The sequence below is a fragment of the Ambystoma mexicanum genome, chromosome 7q, assembly GCF_040938575.1.
Source record: "Ambystoma mexicanum isolate Mex_15411 chromosome 7q, UKY_AmexF1_1, whole genome shotgun sequence".
Lineage (NCBI taxonomy): Eukaryota > Metazoa > Chordata > Amphibia > Caudata > Ambystomatidae > Ambystoma > Ambystoma mexicanum.
The window spans coordinates 153,256,129-153,270,755 of record NC_090941.1 but is presented as its reverse complement, the minus strand read 5'-3'; the positions used below and the strand labels follow the sequence as shown (position 1 = coordinate 153,270,755).

Sequence of the window (14,627 nt, the reverse complement as noted above, 5' to 3'; positions counted from 1 at the left end):
CAAGGCAGTAGCCGTGGGCTATTGTATCCAGAACCCACACATCCGAAGTAATGGCTCGCCACTCTTCGAGATGCTGAGACAGTCTGCCCCCAACCGGCGAACCATGGTACATGGCCTCATGACTGTTTCGGAGCAGCTGCAGCAGCACCTTAAGGCAAAGAGGCAGCTGCCTGAGCGGCTTTGGCACCTCTATTTCCCCGACCACCACAGTTACTTTTCCGCTGACCCCTTTGACTGGCAGTTCCCCCTCCATTGCTGTCCCCTAGGATGAAAATGGCAGAGGTTGACGCACAGCTGCGCTTAAAGATTTTGCTGCAGCTTTTGATGTCAGCAACCTCTCAAGGCTCTAGTCAGCCTTGCTGCCAAACAAATGTGCACCATCAAAGGGCACGTTCAAAAGACGGGCTTGGGCATCCGGGGCAAAGCCAGACATCCGCAACTACGCAAACCTGCGTATAACGTTGCTCGCAGCCATGGACCAGCTCACACTGTCGGCCGTGTCCAAACCAGACTGAAGGGATTGACATATGGCATGCTTGCCATCTTGCACGAGAGCAAGGAAACCATCCCTTTCCTCCCCTTCGGGAATATGCTCAACCGCAAGAGAAACAATTCCAGAGTGTGTGAAAATCTTGCCAAGGCACAAGTGGAGTTGGCTGATATCAACGCCATACTCCCCGCAGAAAACACCTTGCTTTCCCAACCGTCGAAGCATTTATTGTCCCTATCCGGAGGGATGGTAGGGTATGCCGCCTGCCTCGAGGTGGCCGTAGCCGCCTGAATCACCAAACTCTCGGGAGTGGGGTGAGAAGATAAGTAGCTTGGGTCGCTATCGGAAGGGCAGTATTTTTTGGTTAACAAATTGTTAACAGCCGGAAGAGATTCCGGTGTCTGCCAAGCAGCCGCCACCCTTTTCTGTAAAGTGAGATGAAAAGGTAACACCGGGTCAGAGGACGGAGCTTGATCTAAAATGTCAGTTAGATCATCTTGCACAAAAGCTTCAGCTTCCGGAGGACTGGATCAGCCCAGATACTCCGTGACCCTAGCCACGAGTCTCCTGTAGGACGACTCTGCATGAGCCCCAGGATCTACTTCAAATCTTTTAATGGGAAGGGGGACAACTCTTGTTGGCATACCAGGCTCAGGCCTGCCAAATTCCACTTCCGGAGAAGTGTCCAAACCACTGGCATCATGAAGAGTTTGCCTCAACTTTTCCAAATGACTGTCTCCAGAAAAGACAGGAGCCTCAGCAGGCTCAATACGGTCCACATCAAAGTCTGACCTTTCCTCCTCCTCATAAATATCATCCAGAGGGAGGTAAAAACCCTGCCTCGGGACAGAAAAGTGTCTGGAGTCCACCACCGGCCTCACAGACTTGGAAGTAGCCTTCCTAGGAGAATCCACAACATCAGGGATCTCTGACACTACATTTTGGCCAAAAAATCTCTGAAGTCATTGAGAGGGCCAATGGCTTCGGCGTTGACAAGGGCGCCGAGGGCCGATACAAAGGCACTGCTTCGACATCCGTATCCGACGCCGACTTCGAACCCTTAGCAGGATTCGGCAGTCTCGTCGGGGACGAGGACTGAGACCTGGAAGCACGTCTCTTGCGACCATCCTAAGCCTTGTCCGAACGGGACCTTGAAGGTTCCCGATGAGGATCCCGCCGAGGACCCGGGCCCGAAGGCGTGCAAGCCACGCTTCAAGACCGTTCCTTGCCGGCTTCGTGAGAAGGCGTGGATGGAACTGTGCCCTGCGATTGAAAAACGCCAACATCTGCTCCCTAAAGGCAGCCCATTCCTCCAGTGTCAAGAACTTCGTTGGGTAAACCACTTTCCTCGAGGTACCATCCGAGGAGGACGACGACGACGGGGAAGGCGACCGGTGACGGCGCTTCCTTGAATGGCGAGATGAGGAGGAATGGCGGGAACCACTCCGGGACCGAGACCCCTGAGAATACTTCTGACACGGAGAGTCGCCCCTCGAATCGTCGGTGGACATACCCTTGGACTTGGAAGTAAGTTTGGACTTACTGGGTTTAGCACCCCTACCTACCTGAAGCTTTCTCTTACGCTCCCGCAAGGCCTTAGCAGTCAGCGACTGGCATTTAGAACAGTCGTCGGTGTCATGACTCTCGCCCAAGCACCACAAACATTTTATACTGGCAGTCCCGGCAAGTCTTGAAGCCAGACCGTGGAGTCGGAGGGGTCGAAGAAGAAGACATCTTCACAAGGTAAAACACGAGGCACGCCGAGTCTCTGAAGCAAACCAGTTTGTGAAAAAAACAGAACTGAGGCTATGGGCGCCGTGTGTCCTATTTATAACATCTGGTGACGTCGCCCTCGACGAAGACCTTCGAGGGACATCGACCCGAGGTCATCGACACAGGACGCCCTCTGCCGAAAAAGTTTCCGAACTACACAGCTGTGGGCATTACATGTCAAAGATGTGGAATACGCTGGAGGACACAATCCATTCGAAAGAGATTGTGTTCGTTCCTGCCTCTATTTCTCCCACCTCTGCCCTCTTTCTCTCTCTCTCACTCTCCTTTCCCCATCTTTTTTCCCCCTTTTCACTATCTACGTGCAACCTGGGCATCCACTTTGATCTTTCGTTCTCTTTTTCTCTTCATATTTCTTCCATTGCCTGTTCTTGTTGCTATGCTTTTTTTTTTTTTAACATTTGAACACTGCAACACTCATCCCCTCACTTTGTTCCACCTAATCTCTTTGTATTTTTCAAAGAAATCTCAAAACCTACCTTTTATCTTCTCTTGTCGCTTAAATTCTCGGCCTTCTCTCCCTTCTGATGTTACTTTTCTCTAGGCTACATTTTTATCATAATAAATTGTACTGTTTTTGGATACTTTTTATTGGTGAAGGGCGCTCTATAAATTCAATACAATTCAATGAAACATGGGAGGATTCATTTGAGATTGGTAGATGTATTTGTCCACAAGTGTTTCTAGGCGCGACAAAGGAGGGAAGACAGATGGAGAACAAAACTATCTTACTAGGCCTTGTGTCATTCAGCGCGTGCAAGTGCGATAACGCAAGGTGCAAGGGAGAAAAGGAAGTGCCAGGGAGAGTGAAGGAGGAGGTTTGGGGGGGGGAGAGAAGAGTACAATCAGGGCAGCATTGCTCAGAGTATGTGCAGCAAGGGCAGCGCGGCTCTAGGCAAGTGCTAGGAGTCTAGGGGCTGTAGGGTTGCAGTTACAACCCTTAAGTGCACGGTAAGGCCAGAGACAGTGCAGGGGCGACTGGTCATGGAGGAGCCTGGTACCCAGTGAGACTGAGTAGCCAGGCAACCAGTCAGTGCAGCAGACAGGTAAGTCAACAAGGAAGAGAGCAAGAAGAGGCGAAAAGGAAAGTCTTGAGCTACTTCCGGAACTTCAGGTGGTCCGGCTCAAGTTTGAGAGGGGCAGGGAGGCCATTCCAGAGGGAGGCCCCTGCAGAGTAGAGATATCTGCCCCCCCCCACCCTCTGGCTGGAGAAGGGTCTGACTCTCAGATAGTTTGAGGTGGCTGAGTGAAGGGATTGAGAAGCAAGGCGTTTTGGAAGAGAGTTGGATGTAGTGCTGGCCTCGGCCCTAGAAAGCCATGTGGACGATGCAGAGGGTCTTGAACTCGATCCTTGCACCGACCGGGAGCCAGTGGAGAGGTTTCAGGGCTGAAGAGAAGCGAGCAGGTTTTGATCTTTTTCACCCTATGCTAAGGTTCAGGATAGAGAAAAACACATATCAAGGCTCCCTTGCATGTCTATTTGTATTTCTCTATAATTTACTCAGCAAAACATTCTGTTCACCCTGTCAGTGAAGTTACATTTCAAGGACCCCGTGTTATTTTCGTGCTGTGCTAGCGCAGCTGAAATAGTATTTAAGCATAGACCATTGTAAGTAAAAGCAGAGAGCCCTAGCTCTCACTCCACTCGAGTGTTTAGTTTTGATGCCAATAAATATATCTACATGACTGTCATTCTGTGCAAGAGTCTCAATTTTTGTTGATCTTCCAGGCGAGAGAACCTATGGGAGGAAGGAGTTCACAAATGTATAAGTGAACGTTTTTACATTCACAACTCGGTTTGAGGGAGTTCCTGAAAAAACTATCTGTAGAACCACACTAAGAAAGGGAGCAACTGAAGCCTAATCAGATCTCATGAGTATCTGGATGGACAAGTGCTGGATCCTCAATTTTGCAAAGATTTGCTTTACATTGTGCAAAGTGTCCCCCCAGGTAGTTAAGCAACGCTTCCTGGGAATTCATGTTGTAGCAAAGGAGTCAGAATAACAATCCAATTAACTGGGGAGTATAGCGGGCAAAGCTGTGCTTGGTTACACTGTAATGGGACTCCCTCCTTGTCTCTGTTAATCACTGTTGCCATAGGAGAGTGAAGGGAGCAATAGCTCACCCAGGAGTAAAGATTTAAATTGCAAGGTATGAGACAGCCAGGAAAGCATAAATCCAAATGCTCGCCAACAGTGACATTTTACTCTTGAATGGCTATAGGGAGTGCAGATTTTTCAGCCTGGCTCATCCTTAGTGCCCATCGTTAGCTTCTAGTTGTGCCCTGCTACGTATGTTTTGTGAGGGGTTGCTGTACCACAAACACGGTTTATAGTGATAATACCGAATTCCAAAATCTCGAAAAAAAAAATCTCCAAAAAAAGGCCGAAAAAATAAAATATCTAATTTTTTTTATGACGTTTTTTTTTTCGAAATGGGGGGGTTCCCCCCAACCCCCCCCTTTTTTTAATTTTAACCCTTTTTTTTTACTTACCTGACCCCAAAAACACAAATAAATAATTCAATATTCTTTTCGAGATTTTTGTCATTCGGTATTATGTTTTCGGCCTTTTGACTGACCACCCACAAACACAGCTACTGTTCGGTTTATACCTCAAAATAAAACACAAGTGCGACATGCAAAAGAAAGTGTCCATCTTTGTAGTTTGAGATTAGCATCCATAGTCCAACTACTAACATGAGAGAATGACCACCATCCAGCATGCCCCCCAACAAATCACACGGGACAATCCGCAGCCAAAGCCTAAGTTTACTGCCTTGCCTCCCCGGCCCCTACGCCTCCTAATCATGGGGCAAAAATTCAATTTGCAAGCTACTAGCCAGCCATAAAAAAAGCCACTTGCCACCTCAATTCTATACATATATACAACAAACCATTTCTTACTCAATTGTCAAATATCACTAGAAAAAGGCTAGTGCAAATTGTGTAACCTGTCCTAATGTTGTGCCACTTCATGACTGGATTGTATGGAGGTCTAACAAATCTTAAGCCATCATTTGGATGGGCGTTCTTCCCAAGACAGTTATATGCTCTTTAGCAGAGCAGGTTGCCTAAGAGGAAGGCTAAAAAGTAGTAACACCTTAAAGCATTGTTTTTTAACTTGTAGCTCTCCTGAGGTGTTGGACGCAGCCCAACTCTCGACTAAGCTGACTAGGGCTGATGGGAGATTTAATCCAATATTTCTGGAGAGTCCAAGGTTGAAAACCCCTGCCCTAAATGGAAAAGATAACATTTCCGGTCAAGCATGTTGGAGCTATAGAAAAAACATGAATAGAAAAAAAGAACCCAACGGTGAAAAGACATCAGGTTTGACATTGTAGAATAGACAATATACATTACCTATAACATGGGTCAAATAAAAACATTTTTTTAAAAAAACAAACAGACTAATGCCTCAGGAGCATGTAAATGCACCAAATATTGTCCCTACTGCTCTACAGTGAAGAGTCAGCTGTGTAAGTATCTTACATTAGGCAGACACAAAGACATAATACAAATATTCAGACACCCTTATGCTTTCAATCATGAAAATGGCCACATAACCACTTCTAGATCACTGCTGCTTTTAAAAAAGGGCTTTCAACTACCTATTGCATTATATGAAGCAGTACACTTACCATTTGTTGAAGCGGTGCCCCTGGAAACATGAATTGCATCTGTTGGGCAATCATTGCTGCAGCAGTCTTTTGCTGGATTAAATTGTTTCTGCCATTAATTTCTAGCTGAGTTTTTAAATGTGTTGGCGGATGAAGGTATTTGCAGTTCTCTCTTGAACAACGACCCTGAAAAAAAGTAAATTTATTTTTCGGTTCATAAAAATGTAAATACTGCTAGCATGCAACAAAAGCGTAAAGCTATGTGGCCTAGAAGTTCGGAATTCAGCTCAAAACTTGCCATTGCTCAAGCGAGGTCCTAACTCCCACAAAGGTGATGCCCAACCAGCATGCTGGTTTTACTCACAACGGGATACAGGAGGAATGTCCCTTACAATGGTAGGAACTGGGGATAGATTAATACACAGAGCGGGATGTTCCTACCAGTGGTTCTTTCGAAGATTTCATCATTTTTTGTACGAAAAGAATGAGATTTGGTGAATATTATTTGTCTTGATTCAATAAAGCATTTTAATTGGTTTGGCCATTAGTCTCAATTCACAATGTGCATACTTTCTACACAATTTTGCAGCATGATTCAACATAGGCTTTTTATTTAATTTGCGACAGTGATGGTATTGCCATCGATATTGAGATTTGTATTGTTGAGAGAGGTTTAAATTGGCTTTATTACCGATTAGGCATAATTAATTTTGCGCCATCCAAAAATGGATTACGAGGTAGATTGTTGAGATTTTTTCTATCGGTGTCATAACATCCTGTGATTGGTATAAGTATTTGAGTGTCATCCGCATAGTTTGTATATGTGATACCCATTTAGTCCAGTTTGTCAAATAAAAGCTTTGTGAAGGCATTATACAAGGTAGGGGACACGCAGGAGCCTTGTGGTATGCCGCATGTCACTAGGACTGGGGGCCCTGGCCTCAGATGGAGCGGTTCAAGAGAAAGGATTCAATCCATTTAATTGCTTCAGGGGAGAAATGGACGGCTGTTTCAAGGTGTTGGCATAGGATTCTGTGATTGACCAAGTCGAAGGCTGCGGACAGATCTGGTAAAAGGAGGCTGCACAGGTCTCCTTTGTCCTTGAATTGGTCCATTTGTGTTTTTAAATCCAAGAGCGCAGTTTCAGTTCCATGACCAGGTCTGAACCCAGATTGTCTCAGCCCTAGAACATTGAGTTTCAGGAGAATTTTTGGATCTGCATATAGGCTGCACGATCGAGCATTTTTAATAGAAATTAAACTGTGGTGATGCTTTGTATAAATCTGTAGCAGGAGGTATGGTGGGCATGGTCGGGTCGATGTTTGATTTTTTTTTTGTTCAATTTTAACTTTGAGGGGCTACTTTCTCAACGGCTTCAATCAAAACTTTTAGATAGGGTGGTGGAGACACAGTTGGAGTCAGCGATCCAATCAAGGATGCGTCCCTTTTCATGGGTAGGGGAGCAAATTATGTGTGAGAACCTTGAGCTTTCATAGAGTTGGCCAGGAGACCTGCATGGGAGTCGAGAGGATCATTCAAGCCAAGGTTGAAGTCCCCTAGGATGATGGATTTAGAGGGAGGTTTTGTAACGCTCACCTGATTCCCACGGAGGCGCAGGTCTGGCTTCGAGTGCTGATGCTTCTTCAATGGTGAAGCGCAGGACTCTGAAGATGGACAGGAAGGGCCCTCTACTCTGGCTTCTCCGGCTCGCAGGAATATTCCCCTGTGCGTGAAAAGGGAGTATTACCTACTGACTGAGTTATGCTCAAGCCTCCCACTCTCTTCCAACCCTCCACGATACCCTTCCACGATTCCCCGTGAAGTCTCACCTTAGGGTCTGAAAGGACGAGCTCTCCATCCTGCTTCTGACGCAGGGGCGCGTTGAACCCTGGATTGAGGCTGGATGGGAGTTCAGGTAAGCTTGATTATACTGGTAAGGCGCTGTAAAAGTTCTGTTGCAAGTTCAAAAGTTCAAGCTTTAAATAATAATGTTCATTGTCTTTTTTCAGGTGATGAATGAAGATTCCTTTGGAGACTTCTTGCAACAAAGCGCTGATGTTGATGTCTTTTCCCCATAGGGGCCGGGGTTCGGAATTCCGGAGATATGGCGCCGACCCGAAGTGAAACGTGCAGTTCCAGTAAAGATCTGGTAAGTCCTAGATGAGCGCTCAGGTAATGTTTTTGCATTCGCTCATCTAATGTCTGTCTTTTTTCCCCATAGGGGCCGGGGTCCTGCTTGGAAGCAGCAAGACCCGAAATGAAATGGGAATGACCCAACAGGTAAGTCTTAGAAGGAAACTGAGCTTTTACTATTCCCTTCCTTCTCTCACCTCTTATTCTTGTCTTTTTCTCTAGGCTCTGGGAAGTGGCTGTGTATCCGGATGATCGCTGCTGAAGATGGAGGAACCCAGGAAAGGTGAGTGAAATGCAGCGCTGCAGCGATCGTAACGAAATGCTTTTAAAAATGATGTCTTCCCTTTCAGGATCGTCGGTGATGTCTCCGTGGTGCAGATTAGCTGGTAGGTCTCTTGTCTCCCTTTGCAGGTGACCCAGGATGCTGACAGGCGTGGCTGAAGTCCAGATGCAGGAGCTGACACGGTGAGCGTCCAGCTGCGAGGAGCAGAACAACGCGAAGCGCGAGTTGCTGATCGGGTGTGGTTTAAATAGCTTTGGATGAAGTTCCAAGTGTGTATCCTTCCTCCGATCAGGTATGTATCCTTCCCCGACCACACCCGGGTGGAAAGTAGTCCCACGGGTAAAGTAGTTCCTATTCAGGCCTCAAGAGGGCCTGGATGTGGCAGCATGGTCTGCATCAGGTAAGTGCACATTAAAACACTTGAACACATGTCTAGCTTTATGAGCCTGGCGCCTAAGGCGCCAGGACAGAGGTCCAACATGAGCCTGGCGCCTAAGGCGCCAGGACTGAGTCCAAAGGGCCCCAGCTTGGGCCCGCTGGCACTCCCCTGGGGGAAATGATGCCTGCCTCTGGGGTTGCTGGGTCGGACCTGGCTCCTTGGAGGTAGGCATCATGACAGGTTTCATGTTGTGAGCTAGAAGATCAGTGATATCTTCTCCAGAAGAGGCTATGGGGCCTGGAGGCCTATAGACAATGTGAAGGGTGAGAGTGCATGTATGTGTGATTGATATTTTTACGGTAATAACTTCACCGGAAGTGAATGGAAGTTCAGCTAAAGTTCTTATGTGAAGGACGTTTTGGCTATTAGGGCCACGCTGCCTCCTTCAGTGGTTCTTAGGGATAGCTAAAGATAGACCTGGGCCGGAGGCTGTGTCGAGCCAAGTTTCTGTGACTTCAATAAAGTCTAAATTATTGGTTTTGATGACGTCAGCTATGTCCAAAGCATGGGTTGTGATTGATCTAGCATTAATGAGGGCGCCTTTTTAAGTATAGGAGCTCATTATGGTTGGCTGTTTCTTTAGCAAGTGAGTTTGTAATCATAGGGCATTTAAGTTGGTTATCCAATGTAGGTGGTGTTTGTATTGTAGGAGTTGGAGGGGTCGGCCTTTTGGAGGTGGTTAAATTGTAATTTTTCTGGCATAGTATTGACCGAGTTTGGGGAGTCAGAAGACTTCTGTTTCTGTGTGTTAAGGCTGGTGGGCGATTGGGCCTTACTGTGATGTTGGGTGTAGCGCTGGTTGATCCGAGAGCACAGTCTACGTCTTCTTATAGGTCCGTTTAGGGGACTTGAAGGGTATGTTGGCACAGTGACAGCTATGTCATGTGCCAAGAGTTTCAGTAGGGCATGGGTCGTAGGCGGGTGGGCAGGTGGCAGTGTGGTGTAGAAGAGTTTATAGTTCGTGAGAGAGGATAGTCTGTATTTCATTGTAGGTCCGTCCAGTGGGCATGGAGCAGGGTAGTAGGCTATGCCAGTAGGGATACAGGCTCTTTATTCAGAGTAGGAAGGGTAATATTGGCTGTGAACACTAGTACCGGAAAAGATGGAGATTTATGGAGGAAGGGAGTAGGGCATGGGAGGGGGTAGGGAGGGGGTAGTGACAAGCACATCAAAGGCTGGCTAGGCCGTTCCCAATGTAGATGAACGAGCCTTCTGCGCAAGGCTGGACCTCTAAGCTAAAGGCGTCCATGAGCTGTTCTGGTAAATAGGTGTCTAAGAGATGGTACGCCATGAGAGTAGTCTCAGTAGTTATGATGTTTAATGAAGGAGACGGGACAGTGCCAAGTAGAAAAACATGCAACCAGGTCTATTGGTCTGTGTCCGATGTCGACAGAGTAGATAGCGAGTGCAGGCGAACAGTGCAACATTCAGCTACACGGGACAGGTGGGCATTGGTGCTTAGGTCAGCCTTGCTCTCAGTACAGATGCTTGCAAGATCACAGTGTTAGTTGCAACAGTGTCAGGAATACGAGTAGGCGATTAGGTTCGCATGACAATACTCGCTGCAGAGATGAGAGGTGAAAATGTGCAGGTCTAAATCGTTAATTGGAGATTCCAGTAAAAGCGTCAGGTAAGTAGATGAGGCAAATTCTAACAATAATAATAATGTTGGCCGATTGCAGGCATGCACATTTGGAGATTCATTAGGCACTCAGCTAGTCAATTGACGAATTGTCTCAATACTAACAGCAATGTCAGCGAGAATGTTTGCTGATAACGATTATGAAGGTTTAAGCATTCAAAAACATTCAGCTCCACGCTCCAGAGTAGGGAGGAATGGCAACGCTAGTTACCATGGAGAGTTCACCAGTTACAGATACACAGGTTTGAACAGTCATTTCTGATGGTGGCCATACAGTCAGGGGTGAGAGTAGCCATTCAGGCGGGGTGCAGGCTGCCGTGGTAACGTAGGTGTCCGGAAGGGGATAGTAGATGGACAGTTGTAGCAGTAACAGCAGACTCTCCAGATGGTTGGCAAAACAGTCAAGAACAGTAGAGGAGTAAATCCCTCTTCAAATGGTGACCGAATGGTTACCAAACTAACCATGAGATGATCGGGACAGGATTCGGAGGATCACTGGATTACCATAACACTACCACAGGAGACTTCATTTGACCTGGTTTCAAGCGGATGCACCTTCCCCACTGGGCAAATATCTTCAGTGTGATACAGACAACCAAGTGGGTGCTTTCTTTCATAATTACGACATAACCTTGCATGTTCTTCATGCCGGCTAGGTTTTGAAAGCATACTAAGGGTATGCAGACTTCAATTCTACAATAATGTCCTTGCACTGTTTGTAATAACTTTTTACGTCAGCACCTACATCCCTACCAGTATTATATAGCTATAATATCTGTTCTCTAATGTAACCATTTGAAATAGGACACATTTCCAATTACCAGCCACTAAATGTGGGACTCATTCTACAAGTTAAAGCAACGTAAGGTCTTGCAGATTCTTTTTGTGGGAAATTTCCACATTACTAATTTCCAAATTATTACAGGGAGTCCCAGTGAGCCGTACACTCCTCACTCAACCACTCGGGTCCTCCATGATGAACCAGGCCACCGAATTACTGCATACTGAAGAACAGACCTCCCTCCCCTTTCTGCTCACTCTGGTTTCCCATCATGATCTACTTTTATACAAACTCTTGAATCTGTCATTCCTAGCAGTTGTGTTCGACTGTCCTAGAATAATTATTCTGGAATTTTGTCTTGAGAGAATCAAAACAAAACCCTGGCAAATATGCCTCCACGCTGCAGGAATCGCTTGGGCAAATCGAGACCATCATTCAGCCACAGACTAGGATTAGTACTAACTGCTCAGTACTTTGAAACAGCCCTCACAGGATACTGCCCACCATTAGAGATACCAGAGAATTGTCCTTTGACGATATACACTCCTTCGCTGATTAACGAGAAGTAACTCCACGCACCCTCAAACTATCACAAATACCATCGCACTGGAGTCTTTTCTACCTTAAAACGATCTAAAATGTGTACCCGCCTTTTCTCTCCTCACTGGTCTGATGAGGAAAGCGGAAAAAGAGCAGTTTGACTACTTCAGGTGGGGATGGAGGGTCGGGGGTTGGGGTGGGAGGTCCATACGTGACCCCAGGCATGCCTCAGCAATATGAGAGCCCCCTAGAGTGGAAAGCTGGAACAGTAAAAAAGCCTTTTAAGATATCATGCACCCCCAACTAACTCCATAACACTCCCTCAGTTAGAATATGTGCTACATGTATACCAAGTCTCCTAAGAGCAGCAAGAGTGAAAAAGTAGGGAGGGGGGTGGGGGGGGCGAGACGGGAAAGGAAGATGAAAACAAAATCAGGGAAGCCATGCTATACACTGCCATCCATCCATCCATCCATCCATCCATCCATCCATCCATCCATCCATCCATCCATCCATCCATCCCTCGTTATACAAGATCCCAAGTGTCCCCAAAATGCTTGAGGTGGAGCAGTCCCTGAAAAACAATGCCTACCTGAACAAAAAAGTAACTTTCAACAAAAGAAAAAAACAGCATTGTACGGTGCAACATGTTAACGAACAAGTGATAATGGTTGAAACTATTTGATGATCTTTAACAGTGAAAATCAAACCACTTGCATAAAAAGTAGTAAATACATTTGGCTAAAGAAGCTTCATTTTACACCCCACTACAAAAATTCACATTAGTGGCCTTTAAAAAAGTTTTGAATCAGACAACAGGAAATATTGATTTAATTAATCTTAACTGTTGCAAATTGTTTGATCATGAGCGTTACAAAAACTCAGAACATTCAGAGACTAACTTTAGTTTAATATGAGAACATTTTAGCGTTCAATTTTTGGTAGAAGGGACAGAACGCATGAATTATCTTTAGTCCTACAAGCCGGATAGTTAAATAAAAAAATAAAAAGACAGATTTTGTTTTTTTATTTCGTTAACCGATACAAATCATGGATGGAGGAGCAACCGAGCTGAACAAGGGCATGCTGCAGATTAAGGAAATCGTAAAGCACACCCGGCACAGACTCAATATTTGGACACCATATGACATAACTCTTGTTCGATAAAAAAGCATGAGTTTATTCTGCAACAATTGTCTTGCAACATGAAAACTCCAATACTGCGCTGACCATCCTTGGCATTGATCCAGTGTAAGCACAAATATAAACAAGAGCACGGGTTGAAGACAGCTCATATGATCAGTGAGGGCCAGTCTACCAGATCACCCACTCATGTAACCATCACTGTTAAATTACAAATCTATTTGCAGGCACTAGTCGTCTACCACTAAAAGGAAACGCACTGCTTCTTTGCCTTTTCTATGGCATGCAAGAACAATTTGCATCAAGCATTCGTCTTCGCCACTTAAGAATGATTGGCTGAATAACATGGATTAGAGACTTTTACATTAACACATTTCATAATTCATGTTTACTGAATATTTCATTAGGACATAAAACACTGCATCTCTCACCATAGGTCTATTGGGTGAGGGGGCTTAGAGAGATAGAAACATACATCTACTTAATGGCAGGTTAAGGGGGAACAGCATTACATTCATAAAGAAGGCATTTTATAGTCTACCGAATTATTGGTCAATCGTCTTCAAATCCATACCCAATAAATCTGGGTTCATGTAGATCAGCTCTGTTGGTTAAAGCAATTGAGTTCAACAAATCTGTGCAGTTTATGTACGGGTTCTTCTATGGCACAAAACTCACTGGCCTAGCACATGAGTGCTGTACAAAGCAGGGAAGTCAGGCTGTTTCCATTTTGAGATCATGCAATGATGTAGCTGTCCGAATCATTCTGTTGAGTGGTTCTAAACATAAAATCAGGAAATTTTTCAAACCGTGGAAGACACAGCGTTTACGTATGTCCCAAGATTCAGTGTGAAACCAGTTCTAAAAACGCATTTGAAAGAAATAGCAGTTTATTGGGTGCCAATATTGCACTGGGCTTGCCTTTCCAACCATTTCCAAGTGCCGTGTCCTCGCTTCAATTTGCTGGATTTTTGCGGATGTTCTCAAGGTTTACATTACATTAACGGGGACAAGATGTAGAGCATAATTTTATTTTACAATGGCGGAGACATTTAACTCCCTTGATGTTTGCTTTGTGCTCTGTTGCCCAGATTATTTTTAAGGAAGCTGGCCCATATGCTATGAGACAAAAAAGGGATGGTGGGATACGCAAAAGTTTTTGTAACTTGATTTATGATTCCAAGATTTTTTATTTTATTCAAAAACAAGTCTAAAATAATTATTAAACACAGTTTTAATAAAACATTGTGGCTCATTCATTTTCACTCATTCACACTGTCACACTCATGATCAAACAGTCCTCTTTCTACTTCCACGAACGTTAGACGTCGCATACTAGTTACATTGTATCTGCGACACGAAACGAAGCGTGGACCGCAGTCGCCGCATACAGCAGAGAGCAAGCACGGACGAAAGGCTGCAAATCAGCATATGAAACGCAGCTTTGACAATATCGGCCGCAGAGAATAAAGATAGAAAGTTGGAATGACCAACTACATGTTGGCTCTTTAAATAGAGCGTTATTTAACACTTAGAACGGTAAAACTACCGCCTAATTACATCTATACGACGTGGCAAGAGGTGCATGTGGCAATCTAGATTCAGTCCCGAGATATTCAGAAGGGACATGTGATAATGGTATTTGTTGGTAGGGGGTCGCCTAAGGTTTCAAAATAAGATAAAAAGAACGGATAGAGCAATATATGCTTGGTGAATCAATAAACAACCAAGAGGGAGAGCACAATAGAGAAAGTAACATGAGGGATA

General features: G+C 45.3%; 1 protein-coding gene across 13 annotated transcripts in view; it reads right to left on the bottom strand.

The window, feature by feature from the left end:
- Window positions 1–14,627, bottom strand: part of MBNL2 (muscleblind like splicing regulator 2) — a 914,045-nt gene that overhangs the window by 388,362 nt on the left and 511,056 nt on the right. For all 13 annotated transcript variants that reach the window (XM_069640650.1, XM_069640638.1, XM_069640641.1 and 10 more), the window contains one exon: window positions 5,921–6,085. In XM_069640650.1, the coding sequence (XP_069496751.1) occupies window positions 5,921–6,085 (165 nt within the window). The remainder of the gene's footprint in view (window positions 1–5,920; window positions 6,086–14,627) is intronic.